Below are 26,320 nucleotides of genomic sequence, written 5' to 3'. Positions count from 1 at the left end.
CCTTGTACTAAATCTTGCTGGGTGCAATATTGTTACACAGGCATCAGAATGTTCTGAAACTCACTCAAATGATGAGTGGGGTACAGGCGATACCCAAATAAAAAAACATAAACTCCATCTCAACTTTAATGGCCTGAATTTTTCAGTCAGCAGAGAAGTGATGGTAGTTACTGCTGACCTCAAAAATAGTTGGCCCTCAAAGACCCAGTAAGCACTGTTGTGTGAACTTCACCTTTCCCAATATTAATTTCATTCTGGTACCAGCTACATTGATTCCTGGCATCCAGCAATAATAATAGTTAAGCATGCTAAGCAGCCAATCACATTCAAGAATTCTCATGGACGGCAAACCACAAAGTAATAAGCAGGCTTTGTCATTCACTTTTTTAAGCTTTACAGAAAGCAAACTAAAGATTGGAACATGCACATGGGATTAAAGTAGAAGCTGAAGTATTAAGCAAATTTTTAAATAAAACGATCTTTCATTATTTTAAAAATAGATGGAACTTATCAGTGAATGGAAATATTTGATATTCCATAATGATAAAATTAGCTTTTCAAGGTCAGAGAGATTATTCAGCAATGATGATATCTCTGTACACTGTTAAAAACCTAGTTACACCTCATTCAACAAAGCGTAAATTTTTCAAGAGTTTTTACAGTGAGAATAACATTGTGAAAATCATGTCAAATCAGTGTTTTCTAATTGATTCCCATCTGCAGAGAATCAACACCGCACCAAGTAGAGGAGCAGGGAGTCACAGAGCAACTCCATAAACATAGCTCCAAATCAAAAGAAGGATGGCAAAAAAAGTTACGTCTGCAATCTCTAGTGGCTGAACAGAAGTGGGTTGCTGGTATACAGAAGTTAGAAAATTTCAAAACTGAGATTGATAGATTTCTTTTATTTGATCATTGAACTAGGGAATCACTGTTAAGACCAGCATTATTACCCATTCCTAACTGCCCTCGAGAAAGCGGTTGTGAGCCACCTTCTTGAACCGCTGTAGCCTGTGTGGTGAAGGTACTCTCACAGTGTTGTTAGGTTAGGAAGTTCCAAGATTTTGACCCATACAGTATGAATAAATGGTGATATATTTCCAAGTCAGGATAGCACAGGACTTCAAGGGGAACTTGTAGGTGAATATGCACATGCTGCTCATGCCCTAGGTGATAAGGTCGTGGATTTGGGAGGTACTGTTGAAGAAACCCTGATGAATTGTTGCAGTGCAGCTTGTGGATGGTACAGACCGCAACCACGTTGCACCAAGGGTAAAGGGAGTGAAGGCTTAAAATGGTGTATGAAAAGTCAATCGATAAGACAGCTTTGTCCTGGATAATGTTGAGTTCTTGAGCATTATTAGAGCTGCATTCATCCAGGTAAATGGAGAGTATTCTATCACACTCATGCCTTGTGGAAAGGTTTAGAGGAGTTAGGAGGTAAGTCACCTGCTGTAGAATACCCAACCTCTGACCTGCTCTTGTAGATACAGTATTCATGTGGCTTGTTCCGTTACATTCTGGTCAATGGCGGTTGTTGTTAGGCAAAGAGTATTGAGGGTTGAAGATCCAAGGTGGATACATGGAGTTAAGATACAGAACTGCCATGATCTAATTGAATGATAGCATTGGTTCAGGGGGCCTACTCTTGTTCCTTTGAATTCCTGACTTGTTTTCTCTTCCTCTAATCTCAGTGGAGACAAACTGCTGACTCAATGGATCTAACCTTAAAAAAAATATTTGCAATTTAAATTAAGTTCTTTCAGACTCCCTACTGCTCTGATTCAGAAGAAACAGTTGTGGCCATGAGTCAATGTTGGCATTCTATGTGCATGCCGGTATGTCACAACTGTGATCAGCAAACTGTGCTGACAAGCACAAACACCACAATGTACTGATAAGCCCAAGATTCAGGCAGGGTGAAGGCTCTTTGAGAAATGTATTGCAGTGCACAATCTCATCTGTCTGATTTCTTTAGAGGCTGTAGTAATTATGGTTTTATTTAGTGTACCTTTAAGAATAATACTTATTAGGCAAGATCACATGATCTGTAGTAACCAATAGGAGAGTAGCACGGGCTACCTCAACAGTCAGTGTAGAGTTAGAGTTGGAGTTGAAAGCACGCGTGTAGTTGCTGCTGAGTATATTGTAAATAAAAATTTAAAGTTTCCACCCAAGAACTATCAGCATTTCAACTCTAACATTGATAGTACAACTTGGCCACCCTACAACAAACTGGCAACAAGGATAAAACAGGGTTGAACAAAAGAAATCAAGTTAGAAAGAAGTCGGCACTGTACCTCGCCCAGTGATTGTAAGTAGCAAGCGCCGTTAGAATTGAAGAAGTTATTCCCTCTCAAAATGCCACAGTTTGGGATCCTCTTGAGCCAGCCACAGACGATTGGTCTCAATACATAGAACGCCTCACATTCTTTTATTAAGCAAATGAGATTACAAAGGAAGAGAAGAGGTGAACGATCCTCTTGAGTACTTGTGGGAGCAAAACCTACAGCTTGATTTGAAGTTTGACAGCACCCAGTGCCCCAGATTTGAAGAATTTCGATGAATTGGTGGATCTTGTGAAGGGTCACTTTCAACCAAAGCCCTCAGTCACGATGCAGAGGTTCAGATTTAATATGCAAAATAGAGCCCTGGGTGAGACAATTGCATGCTATGTGGCAAATTTGAAGCAGCTAATGGGACATCGTGAGTTCAGTATGACTCTGAACAACATGCTCAGAGATTGTTTAGTGTGTGGTGTGAAAGAGACTCTATTCAGAAAAGATTATTGTCCGAAGTGAATCTGGATTTCAAGAAGGCGTAAAAGATAGCGCTGGCCATGGAAAGCACAGTAAGAGATTCAAAAGCAATACAGGGTGCACAAAATGGCACCGTCCTCCACATCGGGTGGGAAACCTCAGCCAAAAGAGACGTGAAATAGCAAGACAAAAACAAAAATAAAAATACCTGGAAAAACTCAGCAGGTCTGACAGCATCTGCGGAGAGGAATACAGTTAACATTTCAAGTCCGTATGACTCGAGGGGGGGTGGGACAAGTAGAGCTGGATAGAGGGCCAGTGATAGGTGGAGATTGCCAAAAGATGTCATAGACAAAAGGACAAAGAGGTGTTGACGGTGGTGATATTAGCTAAGAAATGTGCTAATAGGTGACATTAAGGTTAGAAAGCAGGACGAGCAAGGTACAGATTATGGGAAATTGAAGCAGCATTTCACTTGCACTTCCCTCAATTTAGTCTACTGCATTCCCTGCTCCCAATGTAGATTTCCTCTACATTGGAGAGACCAAATGCAGACTGGGTGACTGCTTTGCGGAACAGTTTTGATCTGTCCGCAAGCATGACCCAGACCTTCCTGTCGCTTGCCATTTTAACACTCCACCCTGCTCTCATGCCCACATGTCCGTCCTTGGCCTGCTGCAATGTTCCAGTGAAGCTCAACGCAAACTGGAGGAACAGCACCTCATCTTCCGACTAGGCACTTTACAGCCTTCCGGAATGAATATTGAGTTCAACGATTTTAGATCATGAACTCTCTCCTCCATCCCCACCCCCTTTCCAATCCCCCTTTTCTCCAATAATTTATATAGATTTTTCTTTTCCCACCTATTTCCATTATTTTTAAATGTATTTCCATCCATTGTTTTATCTCTACCTTTTAGCCTATTTCGATCTCTTCCCCCCACCCCACCCCACCCCCACTAGGGCTATCTGTAGCTTGCTCGTCCTGCCACCTGCCCTTAATGTCACCTATTAGCACATTTCTTAGCTAATATCAACACTGTCAACGCCTCTTTGTCCTTTTGTCTATAACATCTTTTGGCAATCTCCACCTATCACTGGCCCTCTATCCAGCTCTACTTGTCCCACCCCCCCTCTTAAACCAGCTTATATTTCACCTCTCTTCTATTTTTCCTTAGTTCTGTTGAAGAGTCATATGGACTCCAAAACATTAACTGTATTCATCTCTGCAGATGCTGTCAGGCCTGCTGAATTTTTCCAGGTATTTTTGTTTTTGTTTTGGATTTCCAGCATCAGCAGTTTTTTGCTTTTATCTTAGTGAAATAGTAAGACTCCGCCGAGAAGCCGGAAACAGCCCCAGCTAGTCAAAGAATAAAGAAAAATAACTTAACAGCGAAATCGAAGAATAATTTTAATAAAGGGGGAAACAATCAAGTCTTTTAGCAATTGGCAGCTTAAAAAAATCTAATGCTACTATTGTCATGGAAGTGGACACATGATGAGGCAATGCAAGGAAAGATTCAAGCAGGCTTGTAAACAAAAGAAGCCCAATGAAATCTACAATGTAGAAGAGCCTGAAACAACAAATTCAGACATTTACTCATTGTTTAATGTGGAGGTTGGAAAGACAGAATCAATCTTTGTGACAGTGAAAGTAAATGGCAAACCTTTTAGAATGGAAGTGGACACGGGAGTTTCCACTACAGTAATTGGGGAACATACCTTCAGATATTTGAATAATGGCGAACATCAATTAAGTTGAGAAGAAACAGCTACCTAGCTAAAAACATATACGGGTGAAGACATTCAAGTAAATGGCATAAGCAGAGTAATTGTTCATTATGGAAGCCAACTGGCAAAGCTACCCTTGATGGTGGTAGCAGGTGAAGGGCCAAGCCTTCTGGGGCAAAATTGGTTAAAGGAGGTTAAGTTAAAATGGTCTGAAATTTTCCAGTCGAGAGCAAGTGGGCTCCCAGAGCTACTTAGAAAGTACACCATCGTCTTTAAGGACGAATTGGGGAAAATCCAGGGCCTGCAGACCAAGATTCATGTGGATCCGGAAGCAACCGCTCGCTTCATGAAGGCGAGATCGGTGCCATATACCCTGCAAGAAAAAGTCAACACTGAATTGAACGGATTAGAGAAACTGGGCGTTTTACAACCTGTTCAGTTCTCAGAACAGGCAGCATCCATAGTCCCAGTCCTTAAGCCCAACCAAATTTGTGGAGACTTCAAACTGACGTTTAATAAAGTAGCTAAGCTAGACAGGCACCCCATTCCAAAAATCGAAGACCTGTATGCCAAGCTGGCAGGAGGGGCAACATACACAAAGCTTGATATGAGTCATGCTCATCAACAACTAGAGTTGGATAATGCCTCCTGGGAATTTGTCACAATTAATACCCACAAAGGGTTGTACCAATATACACAATTGCCTTTTGGTGTCTCCTCCACTTGTGCCATCTTTCAGAGAACAATGGAAAGCTTACTGCAGGGACTGCCCCAGGTTGTAGTCTATTTAGACGATGTATTGGTGACAGGATTCATTGAAAAAGAGCATTTGGCAAACTTAGAAGAAGTCTTAAAACTTTTTGCAATCTGGAATGTGTCTAAAAAAAAAAGTGCCCGTTCCTAGCGAGGGAGGTAATCTATTTGGGTCATTGGGTAGATTCACAGGGCCTCTACCGGGTTAAGGAGGAAGTGAGAGCCATAAGAGAGGCACCTGCGCCAAAGAACACCTCAGAGCTCAAATCATTCCTAGGAATGATCAACTATTATGGGCGGTTCTTACCCTATGTGTCTACACTGCTGGCCCCTCTGCATTCGCTACTCAAAAAGAACCAATGCTGGTCTACGGAGGCGCCCCAGAAAGAAGCGTTCATAAAGGTGAAACAATTGTTGCACTCATCCAATCTATTAGTGCATTATGACCATATGAAAGAATTGGTGCTGACATGTGACACATCTCCCTACAGAGTGGGAGCAGTGCTCTCTCATCAGATGGACGACGGCACAGGTCACGTAACAAGAACGCGGAAAAGGGATACTTGCAGATAGAAAAAGAAGACTTGTCCATCATCTTTGGTGTCAAGAAATTTTGCCAGTATGTACACGGCCGCCATTTTACAATCGTTTAAGACCACAAACCATTGCTAGGATTGTTTAGTGAGGACAAAGCTATACCACCCATTGCCTCAGCAAGAATACAATGATGGGCCTTAATTCTGGCAGCATACGAATACACTTTCATACATAGGCCTGGCAATCAAATCACAGGCGCTGATTCCCTTAGTCATTTGCCTTTACAAGAAAATGATGAGCACGTCCCAGTTCCACAGGAATTTGTTTTACTGTTAAATTTCTTAGATTCCTTGATGGTATGTGCTCAACAGATCACAGACTGGACAAGTTGGGACCCAGTCCTATCTCAGGTATGAGAACAAGTGCCACATGATTGGTCACAGGAGTCCATATTTGACGAAATGAAACCGTACTTCAACAGAAAACATGAAATAACCAGCCAGGATGGCATCTTATTGTGGGGAGCACGGGTGATAGTTCCTCCAAAGAGAAGGGAGCCACTTTAATTTTTTTTTCATTCATGGGATGTGGGCTTCGCTGGCTAGGCCAGCATTTATTGCCCATCCCTAGTTGCCCTTGAGAAGGTGGTGGTGAGCTTGAACCGCTGCAGTCCATGTGGTGTAGGTACACCCACAGTGCTGCTAGGAAGGGAGTTCCAGGATTTTGACCCAGCGACAGTGATTGAACAGCAATATATTTCCAAGTCAGGATGGTGAGTGGCTTGGAGGGAAACTTCCAGGTGGTGGTGTTCCCATCTATCTGTTGCCCTTGTCCTTCTAGATGGTAGTGGTCGTGGGTTTGGAAGGTGCTGTTGAAGGAGCCTTGGTGAATTCTTGCAGTGCATCTTGTAGATGGTGGCCACTGCTGATACTGAGCGTCGGTGGTGGAGGGAGTGGATGTTTGTGGATGTGGTGCCAATCAAGCGGGCTGCTTTGTACTGGATCGTGTCAAGCTTCTTGGGTGTTGTGGGAGCTGCACTCACCCAGGCAAGTGGAGAGTATTCCATCACAGTCCTGACTTGTGCCTTGTAGATAACTGAACTACACAGTGCCCATCCAGGAATTTCCCCGAATGAAGACCATAGCACGCAGCTATCTATGATGGCCTGCGATGGATGGCGAATTAAAGTTTATTAAAGCATTATGTGCAATGTCAGCAACTGCAAAAGTTGCCAGTGACAGCTCCATTTCACCTACAGGAGTGGCCAGGTAGACCCTGGGTGCAGTTACACATTGACTACTTTGGTCCTTTCCTGAGAACAATGTTTCTGCTCATTGTCGATGCCCATTCAATATGGTTGGACGTATATGATGTGAAGTCACCAACGTCAGCCACTACAATTGAGAAACTATGTCAGAGTTTTGCCATTCACGGACTACCAGGAGAAGTTGTTTCTGATAAAGGCAGGGCATTTACGAGTGTTGGGTTCCAACAGTTCATCAGCCTCAGCGGTATTACTCATGTGAAAACTGCAACATACCACCTCAACTGCACTATTCCTCAAATGGACTGGCTAAAAGGGCAGTTCAAATGTTCAAGAAAGGCATGAGAAAGCTAACTGGTGATTCCTTGGCAACCAAACCAGCACGCTTTCTTTTTCATTACAGGACTACCTGTCACACAACAAAAGGTGTCACGCCTGCGGAGTTATTGTTGAAATGGTGTCTCAGGACGAAATTGAGCTTAATAATGCTGAATTTGGAGGGGAAGGTGGAAAGGAGTCAGGGAAGCCAGAAAACTAGACCGGATCATCCGTAAACATGTGGACCATTTAAGGAAGAGAGAGACAAATCATCAAGATATGGTTCCGCCAGTGATCATGACCGGGTCTGCGTTTCCTGCTGAGGATACTCAACCCAGGACTGGCATGTCTGATGTTCCCGTAAGAGTTGAGGATACAGAACTGCAAGTGCCCACCCAAGCACCTGATGTTCAGGCAACTCCAGAAAAGGAGTCCTGATAAAGAATCTGAAGTTGTGGAGCTGCACTGATCAGCAAACTGTGCTGATAAGCACAAACACCACAATGTACTGATAAGCCCAGGCAGGCTGAAGGCTCTTTCAGAAATGTATCACAGTGCACAATCTCATCTGTCTGATTTCTTTAGAGGCTGTAGTAATTATGGTTTTATTTAGTGTACCTTTAAGAATAATTCTTGTTAGGCAAGATCACATGATCTGTAGTAACCAATAGGAGAGTAGCGCGGGCTACCTCAGCAGTCAGTGTAGCGTTAGAGTTGGAGTTGAAAGCACAGGTATAGTTGCTGCTCAGTATATTGTAAATAAACTTAAAGGGAAAGATTTTCCCCTTGTCGGGTGAGCGCACCCAGGAGCGGCCAAGAAACGGTCTGCCACCTGCGATTTCACACTGGCTGGCCAATTAACAGCCAGCCAGCGTGAAATGCACACCGAAAGCCTCAGCGCTGCCAGGATGAGGGCAGGAGGAATGCGAGCGCTGAAGTTTGTGCATGCACGGGGGTGCTCTCATTGAAAGCACCCTGAAGGCACAGAGCTACCTCAGGGAGCTGAAGGATTTAAAAGTTAAAAATGAAGATTTGAAAAATGTAACCATGTTCCCACATGTGACTCTGTCACATGAAAAGGGACATGTTAGAAATGAGTTTAAAAAATTTTAACTTTTTTTTTAATCCACTGTTGGAAACCTCATCCTGCCCGCGGATGAGTTTCTGCAAAAAATGCAAAGACCGCCTGGCCTAATCGCCCGTGTGCCAACCATAAGGTTGGATGGGCAGTGAAAAATTCAACTTAATTACCAGCTTAAGGGCCTTAATAGGCTGCCAAATCTCGCACACCCCCACCGACCGAAATATCGTGCAAGTGCGCGATGACGTCGGGACACTCGCCCGACATCATTGCATGCTATTTCACGTTTGGGCATGCGTCCGCATGTCAAGCTGAAAATCCTGCCCAAAGTTTCCACCCAAGAAATGTCTGCAGTTCAACTCTATCATTAATAGTACAACTCGGCCACCCTACAACAGAGGCTTACACTTCAGAGCAACCTTGCTTTTAGTTTAGTTATAAATGTTTTATCTGCCCCAATAACCACAGCACAATATAACCTCAAAACAACTTTTGCACACTTGCACTCAATACAGTTCCTGTTCACTCACCTCATCGAATCGCTTGCGCTTTCCAGAAGGCTCTGACCCATCACTTTCATTTCCAGAATCCACTGAATTCTCATCATCTTCATCCCTGAAGAGGTCATCATATGCAGGAACACCAAGGTCGTCGTCCTGTTTAATCAGCAGTTTAACCTAAGGGACACAGGACATATTAAACATGCTAACTGCTGTAAAGTTCCAAAGACAGGCAACATTGAATCCCAACACAAATTAGAACTTCCTAGGACATGTTCTAAACGTAGGTTCCTGGAAATCCATTGTTGATGTCCAGTATGTTTTCTAGAATTCTCCCTCTATTGGAAATTGGAATGCTCAGCTGGAGGATAATTCTATGACAGGAATTACTTTGTTTGCCTCTCTAAATCCAGTCACACTACACAAAGCAATAGAAATGCATTTTGGGCAATGGTGTAAAACTGGCGGTCCCATATCTGCTGATATTCGGTTCCATTGCAGTCAACGGGATTAAAAATCAAATATTAGGTATAACATTTGTGCAATATCAGAGGTGAATTTCTATCCCAAGGTGTTTAAGAACAAGCAGCCAGTAGAATATTGGGATAAGCCTAATTCAATACTAATGATGCAGTAGGTACTGGGCAGGTGGGGGATGGGGATCTGCTGGAGCTATAATATTGAGTTTCCTTTGGTTCTGCACAAAATTCTGAGTAAGAAGCCAAGATAATTTTGAACAAACAAACTGTGATTTGTTCTGTTCCATGTATGGCAGCCAGCAATTTTCAAATGTTATCAACAAGTTATTCAAAAGCCAGGAAGTACAGCAGCAACTGCTTTTGGAAATATTTACGAAACTGTAGCTGCTGCAAGTCTGTTCAATGCTCTCAAGACAATAGAGTAAGCTATTATCAGCAAGAAAAAAAACACATTGTACACAAATGTATTCTACACAGAGTGGGAGAGGCGCATGCAGAGAGCAAGAGAACAACAGAAAGACAGAGAAGCGGAGAGCGCGCGTGCCACAGAACGGGGGCAGTCAAAGGCCAGGGGGGCTTGGCGGGGGGCTGCCGGGGGTGAGGGGGGCTTGGTTGGGGGCCACTGGGGGGCCAGTGAGAGAGAGAACGAGGGCCAGCGAGAGGGAGAACGAGGGCCAGGGGGCCAGCGAGAGGGAGAACGAGGGCCAGGGGGCCAGCGAGAGGGAGAACGAGGGCCAGGGGGCCAGCGAGAGGGAGAACGAGGGCCAGGGGGCCAGCGAGAGGGAGAACGAGGGCCAGGGGGCCAGCGAGAGGGAGAACGAGGGCCAGGGGGCCAGCGAGAGGGAGAACGAGGGCCAGGGGGCCAGCGAGAGGGAGAACGAGGGCCAGGGGGCCAGCGAGAGGGAGAACGAGGGCCAGGGGGCCAGCGAGAGGGAGAACGAGGGCCAGGGGGCCAGCGAGAGGGAGAACGAGGGCCAGGGGGCCAGCGAGAGGGAGAACGAGGGCCAGGGGGCCAGCGAGAGGGAGAACGAGGGCCAGGGGGCCAGCGAGAGGGAGAACGAGGGCCAGGGGGCCAGCGAGAGGGAGAACGAGGGCCAGGGGGCCAGCGAGAGGGAGAACGAGGGCCAGGGGGCCAGCGAGAGGGAGAACAAGGGCCAGGGGGCTAGCAAGGGTTAGGGCAAGAGCGATGGGGCGCTGGCGAGGGACAGCAAGAGGGAGAATGACGGCCAGAACTGACAAGGGTGTCTGTCGCACGCGTGCCACTGAGCGGGGCCGGGTGAGGGGGTCTGTGAGAGCAAGGGGGGGCGGAGGGGTCAGCAGGGGCCGGTGAGAGCGAGTGGGGGGCAGTGGGGGCCTGGTAGGGGGGTCTGTTGGGCGCGGGGCCCGGCGAGAGAGAGAACGAGGGACAGCGCAGGCCAGCAAGAGGGAGAATGATGGCCAGGGGGCTGGCAAGAGAACGACGGCGAGGGTGCTGGTGAGAGAACGGTGGCGAGGGGGATAGAGAACGACTGAGAAATCAACAGAGACAGACGAGAATTTAAATTTAAAGCTGTCTTTTGAGTTGTGAATTTTTTTGTTGAATGGAAAAGGGCCCATGCAGCAATGTGGGTGTACTTCCACCACATGATTGCAGCAGTTCAAGTAGGCGGTTCACCACCACCTTCTCAAGGGTAGTTAGGGATGGGCTATAAATGCTGGCATAGCCAGCTATACCCATAGCCCATGAATGAATAAAAAGAAAAAAATCAATAGCTAAAAGCAATTAACAGAAAGGTTGGTCTGTCTGTAATCCTGGATGCGCTACTGAAAGCCTACCCAAACAGCAAGTTTCAAAGGCAAAGGGAGCTGGTGTTTAACTACCACATGCAACACAAGAAATTTGTCATACTATAATTATACTTCTCTGAACACATCAAGTTATATAAAAGTCCTACAGGTAGGTAGAAACAAAGTATAATTCGAAATAGCACTGCAAAAGGTTAAAAAATAAGCTTGGTGTTTAACATTTACAAAATATCAATGAAGTTGATGTGTTCTTCCAAGATTGGGTTAGAGCACACTTTTTCGGGCACAACAGAAGAAAGCTTCACACTGTATCGGGTCCAAGCTTTTCCTTACCTGCAATTTCTTAATGCACAAGATGGAAACAGCGGAAAATGCTCCATTTCCCAAAACAACATGCTTAACTTTGATAACACAATAACCAATCAAAAGAAAACATTATGCCTAGGTTGGGCAGGGAGCAAAATTCAATTCCAAGTCCAATAACTTACACGTAGAAATCAGTTTATAACAAGCTTAAGGAACTAATTTCATTGACAGGCATACCTGTGTGTCATTATAGACATTAACGATATCAATGGGTCTATGGGTATCACAGACGTAGAAGACAGTATCCTCATCAGGTTGCAGTGTCTCCAAGAGATCCAGATTAGCACCACAATTAATTAACACAAGGTGCTTGAACTGCAAAAACAGGAAAATTACAGATTCAGTGATTTGGTTTCTGCAGTCACAGGTGGATTTGGTGCCAGAAGCACAATAGTACATTTGAATACATCTGCATGCAGAAGTAAATCGCACTGCTTATTCCCTATGCCAGCTCTCACCTACCTGCAAAGATACAACAATATCTCACCTTGAAACATACCAAACAGCTTGATAAAATTGTGGGTGTTGCTGGCTAGGCAAGCATTTATTGCCCAACCCAAATTGCCCTTGTTCAGAGGGCATTTAAGAGTCAACCACATTGCTGTGGGTCTGAAGTCACATGTAGGCCAGACCGTGTAAGGGCAGCAATTTCCTTCCCTAAAGGACATTAGTGAACCAGATGGATTTTTACAACAATCGACAATAGTTTCAAGGTCTTTTAATTCCAAATTTTGAATTCAAATTTCACCATCTGCTGTGGCAGGATTCAAAGCTGAGTCCGCAGGTCATTACCGAGTCTCTGGATTACTAGTCCAACAATACCACTACGCCACTGCCTCCCCCTATAGCGTTCCAGCCCTCCAAGAACTTCAATTCCTTAAGAAATGTGCATCCCCTACATCCTTGGTCCCACCATTAGGAGTCATGCCTTCAGCTGCCTATCCCCAAGCTTGAATTCCCTCCCAAAACCTCTCCTCCTTGCTCTCATTTGTAAGATGCTGCCCAAAACTTACCTCCTCAAACAAGCTGTTAGTCAACTGTCCTAATATCTTGTTCTTTGGCTTGGTGTCAACCTTTGCCTGATTACAATCCTGTTAAGTGCCTTGGGATGGCTTTTCTGTTAAAGGTGCTATATACATACAGATTGGTGTTGTTGACTTTTGTTATGTGCTGCAATGACCAAAATCTATTCTGCGTCCCTTGTACAAAGAAACCATCCCAGAGTGCTTCATATGCAGGAAGAAAAGACTGATCAGGAGAATAGGGTAAACAAAAGGTAAATGATTATGTCAAAAGCAGGGATTTTAAGAGGCCTTTGAACCACTCCCAATTTTTCATCCATATATAAATGCTGATCTGTCACATACACATCACAAAGAGGATGAGCTTCAAGTATTTGTATATAGAACAGACACAGTTTCATTACAAGCTTTAACTCATTCTTGGAGACTGATGTTCACAAAATAGTATCCTCCTATCCGGCTTGTAGCTACTCCTACCAGGTCTGTTGTCATGGTATATCTTGCACCAGCCTCACACATCCACTGTAGCTCCCCTGCAACCGCTCTGTGACATCCATCATCTGGCTTCGCCTAGGTCTACCTCTCTTTCTGCTTCCTGCCACTTCTTCCTCTAGAAGAAGGGGGAGGTGGTGGCATAGTGGTATTGTCACTGGACTAGTATTCCAGAGATCCAAGGTAAAACTCTGGAGACCAGGGCTCGAATCCCACTATGGCAGATGGTGGAATTTGAATTTTTTAAAAATCTGGAATTAAGAAGCCTGACAATGACCATGAAACCATTGCCAATTGTTGTTGGTCTGGTTCACTAATTTCCTTTAGGGAAGGAAATCTGCTATCCTAACCTGGTCTGACCTACATGAGACTCCAGACCGCACTCGTACACACACTTCTTCCTTTTCATCTTTACCTCTATGTCACTCATAAATCCAGAGGGCTCTGGATGACTTGTTCTGCGTATGGATTGAATAATTTAGCAATAGTACACAAACTTGTCGTACTCCTCTATTCACTTGAAATATACCTGATTTCCCAACTTCTAGCCTGATGCTTGCTATTTGGTCCCAATACAGGCTCTGGATGAATCTCACATCTTTATTCTCAATGTCACATTTCAGCATGATAAGCACAATCGAACACTTCTTGAAAGTCTATGAAACATATGTAAATTTTCTTGTTTACAGACGGTAGAAAGGAAAAAGAAAAGAAACACATCTGATCATGCTCGAATGGAAAAGAAAATTAAGAATGCATGTAAGGCATCTAATGAGAAATAGTGTAAAGAGATGTGTGATGAAGTATTGGAGCTGGAAAGAAATCACAAAATGAGAGCTATGCACCAGAAGTGAAATCTTTGACAGATAGAAAGAATGGGATAATAACAGATGGTGGGTGCATAAAAGAGAATAATGGCAAAATATTGTTTGAAAGGAATGCAGCAGCAGAACAATCGACAGATTATGAGTGGATTGTATGATGATCCAAATTGTGGGATCTCTCAAGATATAGAGGCAATGATAGACCAAACATTATGATATCAGAGGTAAAGAATGCTTTGAAATTGACGGATACAGGAAAAGTTCCAGGCAAAGTAACAACAGAACATCTGAAAGCCCTTGTAGTAAAAGAAATCGAACTGATAACAGAAATTTATCAAATATATACCAAAGGGTACATTCCAAGTGACTTGAGACATTCATTATTTGTTAAGATACGTAAGAAACCTAAAGCAATGAAATGCAATTGTTTTAGAACCATAAATTTAATGACATGTCATTAGAGTGACCTTGAAAATCATAATAGAAAGAAATATCATCACATTTGAAGCACAAATTGGTGAAAAAGTCTGGGTTTAAACCTGGAATAGGAACAAGAGAAGGAATATTTAGCCTAAGAACAAAATAGTCTACAATTAGCTTTTTATGTTAATTTTCAGTTTGTTTTTAATTTATTCATGGGATATGGGCATCACTGGCAAGGCCAGCATTTCTTGCCCATCCCTAATTGCCCTTGAAAATGTGATGAGCTGCCTTCTTGAACTGCTACAGTCCTGTGGTGTAGGTACACACACAGTGCTGTTAGGCAGACAGCATCAGGATTTTGACCCAACAACAGTGAAAGAATGGAGATATATTTCCATATCAGAATGTTGTGTGACTTGGAGGGGGCATTGCAGGTGGTGATGTTCCCAGGTGCCTGCTGCTCTTGTTCTTCTAGGTGGTAGAGGTCACAGGTTTGGATGGTGTTGTCGAAAAAGTCTTGGCGAGTTGATGCAGTGCATCTTATAGATGATACACACTGCTGCCACTGTCCACTGGTGGTGGAGGGCATGAATGCTTAGGGTAGTGAATGGGATGCCTATCAAGCAAGCTGCTTGTCTTAGATGGTGCTGAGCTTCTTGAGTTGTTGGCGATGCACTCATCCAATAAGCAGACAGTACTCCATCACACTTCTGACTTGTGCCATGTCGGTGATAGTGATCAGGCTTTGGAGAGGCAGGAGGTAGGTCACTCACTGCAGAATTGCCAGCCTCTGACTTGTTCTTGTAGCCACAATATTTATGTGGTTGCTCCAGTTAATTTTCTGGTCAATGGAAACCCCCAGAATGTTAATGGTGGGGGACTCAACAAGGCCTTTGCATATCAAGGTTAGGTTTTCTCTTGTTGGAGATGGTCATTGCTTGCCATTTGTATGGCACAAATATGACTTGCCACTTATCCACCTTTGGCAGCAATGAGATAGCACAATGCAGAACATCCAATATTACTCTTCACTGCAATAAAAATCCAGGTGGTGATCATTTATGTGATGTCTTGTAGTATTGCATGATTTTTATTCCTGCTTAAATACTAATTCATGAAGCACACAAGAGTATATTAAAAGTAAGAGCAGGAAATGTTCTCCAGAAATTATTCAGCAAAACTCCATCTTCACACTATATGGAACCATTCCATTAAAATTCCTTCTATTCTTGTCATACTATCTTAGCCTAAGGGACCCTTTCAGAATTTAATCATTAATTGTTCCCTCCAGCTGGACACAGACCTAAATATTTATGGACTGGAAAAGTATTTAATGGCAGGTTTTCCTTACGTTACGTCCTTATATTACATACCTGGTCTTTGTGCTCAAGGAATGCTGTCTCCAGGTCTTGCCACCCTACCACTGGAACCAATGTGTACAGAACGTGGTCACACTGGAAAAGGGCCTGGAATGAATTAAACAAACACACAGTCTGACATCTTTGTTCCAACATCATATCTTTCCACAAACTGGTGGTCATGGACCTCAATTTAAGTTTGAGTTCCTCTCCTGGCTTTCCTCCAATATCTCAGGCAGCATATTCTGCAGGCTTTTTTTTGGGTTTGATTTGCAGACTGCCAGAAATTCTATGAATTTGGATGGGACCTGATAAAGTCCATCATGTTCCCCACCTCACCAGCCTGTGCAGAATTTCATGGACTCCAACAAACAAATTGCACTTGTAGAAAGTATATCAGTAATCAAATTTGTAGGCACTAAGGCAGGACAAGCCAACAGACAATAAGTCCTCACCAGTAAAAACCCACATGGAGAAGTGCTACTTCTGAGTAATACTTTTCTACATCTACATTACGATCACATTGCATTTCTTGCAAGGATGGAGAAGTGACATAGCTATTCCCTTTATAATGGTGCCCATTCAAAACCAAAACAGAAATCTCTTCAATCTCCTGTCCCCTTGAAAGGATGTGCAGGAGTATAAAACCTTCTACTATAAAAAATGATAATATTCTCTGGAAAGTTATTCAGCAAAACCCTATCTTCACACTATATGAAACTATTGTACTAAAATTCCTTCTATTTCTGACATGCTATCTTAGCCTAAAGGACCCTTTTCAGAATTTAATCATTAATTGTCCCCTCCAATATGTCATGGCCCTAATTAGTACCTACTACAACATGACAAGTCCCTTGATCACTTTCTACCATTACAATGTCACTTTGAGCCATCAAATTTCTTTGGAAGTAATAGGGAACCATCAAAATTGGGCCAATGAGTAGATTGCCATCTGTATGACTAGGTCAGTGGGCGTTTCAAACAGCCAATAGAGACAGATTCAAATAGAGTCCATCAGCCTTTTGTGCTCAGTTGCAAGAGATTTCAACAGTTCAAAATGTTTGGGGAGCAATTAATCCCACCTAACCCTTCTCCAACTTTATGTTCTATTCAGGAGTTCTGTTTAACAAGACACAGACAATGAAGAAATATGACATAACTCTTTCCACTTCTGCCTTCGGAATAACAAAACGAGTCCTATTGTTTGGTACCTCGTCAAATGACTTGCTGTTGAACATTTCTGGCATCAGGCTGCTATATAAAACTGATGCAGGAAACACACTAAAACCACTACAAAAAAAAATCTGAATAATCCAACATGGATTAGCGATGTAATATTCAGCACCACTCACCTGAAGGATTTTGCAGGCACACAGTGCATCAACATCTGAGGCAACAAGTAATAATACCCTCTGGAAAACAAAATACAAGTTCAGCATAAACCCTTTCACAAGATGTAGGATTTTGAGCTTTGTTGTGCACTTGCATATAGTGTCAGGGTTACCTAAACATGACCCAGGTGGAGTAAAAAGTGTTTGCAAACTCACTTATTGTTCCATATATCAGTTAATATTATTGTGCTGCTGAACATAAGTGAAAGATGCACAAACATACTCTTGTCCTACATCAAAAAAGTCTAATTTAAATCTGTTCCCTGCAGATTGGAATCGATGATTTGAAGGCTTCTACACAACGGCACTAAGCATTATCAACACAAGTTTGATTTTATTCAGCATACCTGTACTGTCTCCCAACCCCCAATATTAGCCCTCTTGTAAAGGTGTCCTACATGCAAAGTTCTGTATAAACTGTGTTTGTATTCAACAACAGCACATGGAATTTTGAAAGTTAAGGGGTAATTTGCTTGAGATTTTGAAAGGAATTAATAGGGTAGGTGGAGAGAAACTTTTCCACCAGATGGGAAATAAATGTTGGCTTTGTCAGTGATGTACACATCCTAAAAAGGATTAAAAAGGTGAGTCTTTGATCTCCTACTGCCATCCATTGCAGACAATAACTGATGGTAAGGGATTCAGCAATGTTAATATCATTGAATGCCAAGGAGAGGTGGTCAGACACTCTCTAGTTGGAGATGATCATCATCTAGCACTTGTGTGGCATGAATGTTACTTGTTACTTATCAGCCCAAGCCTGAATATTGCCCAGATCTTGCTGCATACTTTATTTTGAATAATTTGAACTCATTGGTTGGTGTACTAGGGAGTGAAAATGTGCCATTCAGCTCAAATTGTAGGTTGGCCAACCAAATAGGGGAGAAAAATGATACTGGTGACATTATTGGAATATACAAATCTTTAGTTATTAAATCGAGGAAAAATGTATACATACAACTCTGAAGATGAAAGGCAGCAAAACAATGCATTTGACTGTTGTGCAGCATGAGTGTTTATTACATTTTTTAATCCTATGTTAATACCGCTGTCACAATCAACTAGATCGAGTGTCTGAAAGTCCCAAACGGAAGGTAACCAGAGAAAATCAAACTCCGTGCAGCAATCCTTCCATTTATTAATTTTATAACAACAGGCATTAAAGCCCTTCAAACTGTCATTCAACAGTTCATGGTTGGTCCATGCCTCAGCCCCATTTTGGTCTCCTTATTTATTTTATTCCTTCCCAAGTTTCTATCAGTTCTCTCCAAATATTGACTAGCACTGAAGCAGCACATGTCACCTTGAGAAACACTGCATTATATAAATGCCAGGCCAAACAAGAGATAGTCCAGCTATTTATCACTAACCTTCATCGCCACCACCACACTGGAGTGGCCACAGAGGAGATCTACGAGAATATTGCCATGAATGGGGAATTTTAGCTATGAGGAAAGACTGCGGCTATTTTCTTTGGAACAGAGGGTTGAGGGGAAATTTAAGTGAGGTGTACAAAACTATGAGGGGTCTAAATAGAGTGGATAGGAAGAACCCATTTTTCATTGCAGAGAGGACAATAACCAGGGGCCATAGATTTAAAGTAATTGACAGAAGAATTTGAGGGGAATTGAGGGTTCTGGAACTCACTGCCTGAAAGGGTTGTGGATGAAGAAACCTTCATCACATTTTAAAAATACCTGAATATGCACTTGACGTGCTGTAACCTACATGGCCTCACACCAAGGTGGCATTAGGCTGGATAACTCTTTTACAGCTAACACAGACACGATAGACCGAGTAGCTGCCTCCTGCGCAGTAAATTTTCTACGTTTCTACCCTTATGCCAAATGCAACACCATCCCTATTGGATGTATCTCATTTTTTTTTGCATCACTAAGTCAACATCCTGCCTAACATAATATGGGAGCACCATCACTACAAGCACTGCAGTAGTTAAAAAAAAGGCTCACCACTTCCTTTGCAGGGCAATGAGGATAGACAATAAGTACACACTTGCCAGCGTTGTCCACAAATTTATAAAAAGATTTAATAAAATACACAAGATCAATTGGGACAACAGGCATGGTGGTCATCATTCTGCTTGTCGAACTAATCTAGCAGTTAGTTGAAGTTTGTCTATTTGACTTGGCTAAATAAAAGTGGGAGAAAAGTAGGCCAAAGATACTACAGGTGTATGGAGTTATGTCAAAGAAAAAATGCAATCGTAATTAGTTGTTTAATGGCATCAAATATTCTAATAGCAGTTGTTCTTGTTATTTCTACTGAATTGTCCGTAATGCTGAATATTTTAAAAGTCACAGATGATAGTTCAGTTCCAATCCAATGACTCTACTGCCTGCAATGCACTATCCCCAATCATTGTCACTATTATGTCGCTAAGCAGACATTGCAAAACATAAAATAAGGTAACAAGGGGTGATTGAGACTCACTGATGAGGGCTCTTTATTTATACGGGATTACATTTCCAGTCAGTCAAATTGTCCTTTTGGAGTGCAGTTCTCTTAGTGGCATTAATGCATATGTGTCATCTACAGCGTTAAGTTTGAGAAAATATCTGTTCCAGGTTATGGAGTACCCAAACGCATTTTTTAATGATCACTGAAGCAGGTGTCACACAACTGATCTCCAATTAGACCTGTATAGATTCAAGAATCCACAATGGAAAATCCACAACGCAGAGGTCATCAATCTCAAAATATTAACACTGGAGACTTCATGAAGCCAGTGTGACTATCCAGAGTTGAAACTCCATTTGGAAGCTTTTCTGCATTGTGGTTTAGAGGAAATCCCACAGAATTGACTTTTAAGAGAAAGGATAAATGGTGGCAGACAATTAAACAAATAACTGGAGGAGGTTGCTCCATAAACATCCCCATCCTCAGTGATGGCAGAGTCCAGTGCAAAGGACAAGGTTGAAGCATTGGCAAGCATCTTCAGCCAGATGTGTCCAGTGGATTATCCAACTCTGCCTCCTCGTGAGGTCCCCACTAACATAGATTCCAGTCTTCAGACAATTCGAATCACTCTACGTCATATCAAGAAATGGCTGAGAGCACTAAATACAGCAAAATTTATGGGCCCTGACAACATCCCAGCTATAGTGTTGAGAGCTTGTGCTTCAGAACTAGCCCCACCCCTAGCCAAGCTGCTCCAGTACAGCTACAACACTGCCATCTACCCAACATTGAGGAAAATTGTCCACCCATGTCCTGTCCATAAAAAGTAGGACAAATCCAATCTGTCTACCCTCAATCATCAGCAAAGTGATGGATGGAGTCCTTCACAGTGCTATCAAGCAGCACTTACTCAGAAAAACTTGCTCACCGATATAATTCTGTTCCCTTCAGGGACACCAGTCTCCATACCCCATTACAGCCTTGGTCCAAATGTGGACAAAAGACCTGAATTTGAGACGTAAGGTGAGAGTGACTGCTCTTAACATCAAGACAACCAAGTGTGGCACCAAGGAGCCCTAGCAAAATTGAAGTTAATGAGAATCAGGGAGAAACTTTTCCACTGGTTGGAACCATACCGAGCAAAAGGAAGATGGCTGCAGTTGGAGGACAATCTTCTCAGCCCCAGGGCATCACTTTAGGAGTACCTCAGGGTGGAGTCCTATGCCCAACCATCTTACTTGTTTCATCAGTTGACCTTCCCTCCAACATAAAGTAGGAAGTGGGGCTGTTTTCTGATAATTGCAGTGTTCAATATCATTCATAACTCCTCAAATACTGAAGCAGTCCATGTCTACATGCAGCAGGCTTGCACTAATAAATGGCATGTACCATTTGTGCCACAAGTGCCAGACAATGATCCTCTCCAACAAAAGTGAGGCTAACCATCTGCCCTTGACATTCAATAGCATTACCATTGCTGAATGATGCATTATCAATATCATGGAGGGTTTTCACTTACCAGAAACTTAACTGGGCCAGCCATTTAAATACTGTGTCTACAAAAGCAGGTCAGATGTTGGGAATCCTGTGGTGGATAACTCATCTCCTGCCTCCAAAACACGTCCACCATCCACAAGGCACAAGTGAGCTGTGTGATAGAATACTCACCACTTGCCTGGATATGTGCAGCTCCAACAACACTCAAGAAGCTCAACACCATCCAGGACAAAGCAGCCAACTTGATTGGCATTCTATCCACCACCTTAAATATTCACTCCTTTCACCACTGGCACACAATGTGTGCCATTTACAACATGCCAAAGCTCCTTTGACAGCACTTCCCAAACCCACAATCTCTGCCACCAAGATAAACAAGGGCAGCAGGTGATTGGGAACACCACTACCTGCAAATTCCTCTCCAAGCCAAACACCATTCTGAATTGGAAATACATTACTGCTCCTTCACTGTGTCTGGATCAAAATCCTGAAATTACTTGCCTAACATCACTCCGGGTGTGCTGGCACTACATGGACTGCAGCAGTTCAAGAAGGAAATTCACACCATCTTAGAGTCATAGAATTTTACAGCACAGAAAGAGGCCCTTCAGCCCATCATGTCCGCGCCTGCCATCAAGCCCCTATCTACTTTAATCCCATTTTCGAGTATTTGGCCCGTAGCCTTCTAGACTATGGCTTTTCAACCTTCTCAAGGGCAACTAGGGATGGACAATAAATGCTGGCCTTGTCAGTGGTGCTCAGATCTCATTATCAACAAAAAATAATTTGCATATAAACACAGATATGCCATTAATTATTAATGACAATCACTTATTCTTGTTGAACTATTGAGATCTCTGTCATTCTAAAGGTGAAGACAGTTTTTGCACAACATTTAAATGTCCTAACTCTATCCCTTCTACTAAATCACGTTTATCTAGGAGTGACAACACAACCTGATTCATGCATATTAAACCCCGGGTTACCACATCGCTTCAATCGGAAGGAAGCTGTCCAGAGAAAGAGCCGAATTCCCAGTGTCAACAGCTTCAGGCTGCGGGCGGATTAATGTCTCGGCTCCCACAGAGGCCGGGCCTCTGCCCCAACCGCTGCCATCAGCCTTCCCCCTTTTCAAGAACCTCCTCACCTGATTTACTATCACATCATAAAATTCCTTCCGGAAATCCGACACGAACATGGTGTGTGGCTGATAAACCCCGTACCCGGACTCTCCCTCACACCGCAGCCCCCGAGTCCCAACAACAACAACAACAACCCGCTTCCCTGAACCCTCAAGCTCGAAACATTGGCGCCAAACTGCTCATCAAATGCTGATTGGATGAAAACGCAGAATCTGCCGATTGATTGGACAAAGCCAGGCTGTTTGATTGGACGGACGTCTGCACACTGCATGCTGATTGGACAGAAATCAGGCAGTCGTCCTCCCTCCCTCCGACTGGACAGAAAGTTCAGATCCTGTTCCTTGATTAGACAGAAGGTACAAAAATACAATGCTCTGATTGGATATAAGTCGCGATCAGCAAATTAAGACAAGCAATAGAGGATGCTGGAAATTCTTAGCAGGTCTGGTAAATTCTGTGGGGTGAGAAAGAGTTAATGGTTCAGGTAGTCACCTTTCATCAGAGAGAGAATGTTTAAAGATGTAACAGTTTTTAAGTAAGGCAGGGAAGTAGGGGAGGGATGATAATAAACGGAATGGTCTGTGAGGTAGGAGCGATTAAATCACAAAAGGGATGGTAATGAGACAAGCAAAGCTATGCCTGTGTGTCCAACAGGTCACCGTGATGCATCTAGTCTAGTGTGTGGGTGAAGACAGTTTGCTTTCCACTTTTATGTGTTAGTTTGCTTCTCTTTCTCAGCCAACAGTGCTGGCTAGGCACAATGCAAAAAAGCACCATATCTCTTGCTTCCCCCCCCCAACCGGAAAAGTTAGTTCCATTGATATCATCATTGTGTACCTGCAACAGTAAGTCAGTACCCACTCAACCACTAGATAAATGCGTGGTGTTGCTAATATCATCGTGTGTCTGTTGAACACTCGCCACCCACTGATTTGTGCCACTCTGCTTGCCACTTTGCTCACTGCCCTATCGCTGCTTTGCTTCCCGCCCCGCTCGCTGCCCCAGTCGTCACTTTGCTCGCTGCCCCACTCCCAGCCCTTGGCCTCTTCGCTCACTGCCCTGCTCAGACAGCAAGGGTACAGGGCGGCGAGTGAGAGGGAGGCAGTGAGGGGTTAGGATTAGGGCGGTCAGTGAGGCAGCAAGCAGGTCTGACCAAATTGCAACTGCGCTCCCAGGATTTTTAACTGGTGTTTTGGGGTTCAATATTCTGTGAAAACTGCAATCCTTAACCATGGTGGGAAAAAACACAATTTAATGATGCTACACTTGTTTAAATATCTTCACAATGCTCAGTATTCTGGGCGGTCCTATTCTTTGATGCAGGCAGCTACCTGTGGCCGGCAGTGACGTCACAGGCATTGCGACTGCATGTCCAGTGAGTGTGCCCTCTGCAGCTGTGGTGGGAACAAACCAAATGTATCTCTCCGTGTCAGTACACAGCCTCTCCATCAAGTCCTCAGTTGTGCCTCCTTGTGGTGACACATGGAAACCGGGTCCCTCGCGGCCCCAAGGTAGAGCTTCTGAGGAACCTGGAGAAGGTTTGGCCCCCAGACATGCAACATGCAGGCCCACTGGCATGTGAACACATCCTGACACTCGTGAACCAAGCTCCCAGTTATGGCCAAATATCTCCACTGCCATGTGGATACCTCAGGTGAGTTGAAGGCTATGGGAGTAAACCCTAACAAAAAATATGGAGTGGAGCCCAAAGGTGGACTGATGTCCAAATATGTCATCTTTCCAGTAACTCCTGCAACCTCGATTGAATGGACGTACCCCGGCATTCACATACAGAGAGCAGATGCGAAATGGAACATACTTTGAGGCACCATCTACAATACTGTACCCTCAGCATATGGGAAGCAAGAATGGAAAAATGCTGACTGGTTTGAGGCTAACGTCATTGTAATGGAATCTATCATTGAAGCCAAGTTGTCCACTCTCATAGTTTAGAGAAAGACCTTCAGCATTTCACCTCTTTTCTATTTTTACTTAGTTCTGTTGAAGAGTCATGCGGACTCGAAACATTAACTGTTTTCCGCAGATGCTGCCAGACCTGCTGAGTTTTTCCAGGTATTTTTATTTTTGTTTTGGATTTCCAGCATCCGCAGTTTTTTGCTTTTACCTTCAGCAAGTGATGGTTTCAGGCCCGAATCTGAATGAGACCGGTATTGTGTCGGGTGGTTATGGAGGAACAGCAGAAGTGATAATTGCCACAGGTCCAATCAAAGGTAGGTGAGTGTGGCAGGGTCAGCAAGGGTAATTTTCAAAGGGGAAAGGAAGGGTGGGGGAAGGATTGAGGGGGTATTTCATCAAAAGGGTGGATTTGAGGAGTGAGTTTTCCCAGGAAGATGGGGAGAGGGATTTAGAGTGCAGTGGGCTGGATTTGTCTGGTCAATAGGTTGAGCACTCCTGGCAGAAACCAAACATTGTTAAATACTGACTGTCTCAGTGCCAGTGGTGCACAGAGTGCCTTGTGAAGGTATGGGGTAACCAGGCACAGTGACTATCAATATAGCGCAGACCCTCACCAATCACAATGTCCAAAGAATAACATAAAATTCTTTCTCCATTATATTCTTTTTCTAACTGGCAGGCAAGCTAGACAAAGTGCAGCTCCTATGGAAGGACAGGGCGGTAGACAGCAGTCAGGAAGGAAAATCTGTGTTCAATCTGTGCCGAAAGTCAGGATTTATTAACATAGTCGGCAGTTATTTACTCAACTAGATTGTTCAAAATTACAGTTTTGGTGAAGTGATATTTACAGGCTCTGTTTGGATTCATGTTTGAAAGTACTCCACATACAGATCCCGAGGGCCAAGTGTTCAATCCAAGGTTACTGGCACAGGGCGTGAAGGAGGACTGAAGACCCAAAATGTTGGAGAGAGGAAATAAGTGAAACTTCAGCGGAGCTACTGTGGGCTCTGCCACCTCTAGTTGAAGTTTGCTTTGTTACTCATGCTCACTTGGTATCACTCCTGGCTGGGGAACCATGGTGAGGAATGAGGAGCTGTGGCTTTCACAGATCTCTGCCTCCAGTAAATGCTCAGTGCTGTCACTATCCTGTTTCCCCACACACCTTATTCCTGCACTGACACATTGCTAACTTCTCGTACATGCAACATACTGCTTCACACACAGCTTTTGCTCAACAATTAACTGGTCTGGTGGCCTTGCACAGATAACTCTGATTACAGTCAGTGGGGGAGTTCTCATAGTAGGGGTGGGTGTATGGAACAAAGTTCATTCATGTACACACATTTTTGAGGGTGGTAGAACAAGTTGAGAAGGATGTTTAAAAAGGGTATATGTGATCCTTGGCTTCATTAACAAAAGCATAGAGTACAAAATCAAGGACGTTATGCTAAAGCTGGTAATGTCCCAGCTGGAAAATTATGTCCAGTTTTGGCCATCACACTTTAGGAAGGATGTAGAGGCTTTCCGGAGGGTGCGGAGGAGATTTACCAGAATGGTACCAGGGATGACAGACTTCAGTTAATGTAGATAGACTGGAGAAGCAGGGATTGTTTTCCTTAGAGCAGAGAAGGTTAAAGGGAGATTTGCTCAAAGAGAGGTGTTCAAAATACAATAAATAAGGAGAAAATATTTCCAGTGGCAGCAGGGTCGGTAACCAAAAGGACACAGATTGAACATGATTGATAACAAAACCTGGGTTAATGGGAATGTTTTTACACAGTGAATTATGATCTAGAACGTGCTGCCTGAAAGGGCGGTGGAAGCAAATTCAATAATAACTTTCAAAAGAGAATTGGATAAAAACTTGAAGAAAAATTTATAGCACTATGGGGAAAAAGCAGGGGGAGTGAGATAAATTAAATCGTTCTTTCAAAGAGCCAGCACAGGCACAATGGGCCAAATGGCTTCCTTGTGTGCTGTATTGCTCTCTGATTCTATCATTGCTTGCTGCGATTGTCGTTAGTCACCGATCCCATTCTAACTGAAGTGTGCGCACAATATTTTTACTATTGAGTCATAGTTGGAAATTTAAAATTGGTTTTGTTACTGTTTATTCAAATACACAGCTTAGGAAGTGATCCTTAAGGCTGGTGAAGGACTGAGGTAGAAATTGTTACTGACCCTGGTATAGCATCAGTTGATGCAAAATATGCCAGTCAGTGGGTGATTTAAAAAAGATCAAATGTAATCAGCAGCATCTGCC

The 26,320-nt window shown here is 43.4% G+C and overlaps 1 protein-coding gene across 1 annotated transcript in view; it reads right to left on the bottom strand.

Annotated features, from left to right (window-relative positions):
- The window catches only part of cdc45 (CDC45 cell division cycle 45 homolog (S. cerevisiae)), a 76,373-nt gene extending 54,073 nt beyond the window's left edge, over positions 1–22,300 (bottom strand). The window contains exons 1-5 of the mRNA XM_078553902.1: positions 22,146–22,300; positions 17,045–17,104; positions 15,708–15,800; positions 11,751–11,888; positions 8,974–9,120 (exon numbers count right to left, since the gene is read on the bottom strand). Coding sequence (XP_078410028.1) covers positions 8,974–9,120; positions 11,751–11,888; positions 15,708–15,800; positions 17,045–17,104; positions 22,146–22,196 — 489 coding nt within the window. The 5' untranslated portion in view covers positions 22,197–22,300. The remainder of the gene's footprint in view (positions 1–8,973; positions 9,121–11,750; positions 11,889–15,707; positions 15,801–17,044; positions 17,105–22,145) is intronic.
- Positions 22,301–26,320: the final 4,020 nt, after the last annotated feature.

The sequence above is a fragment of the Cetorhinus maximus genome, chromosome 12, assembly GCF_964194155.1.
Source record: "Cetorhinus maximus chromosome 12, sCetMax3.hap1.1, whole genome shotgun sequence".
NCBI lineage: Eukaryota > Metazoa > Chordata > Chondrichthyes > Lamniformes > Cetorhinidae > Cetorhinus > Cetorhinus maximus.
This window is presented reverse-complemented; position numbering and strand designations above follow the sequence as displayed.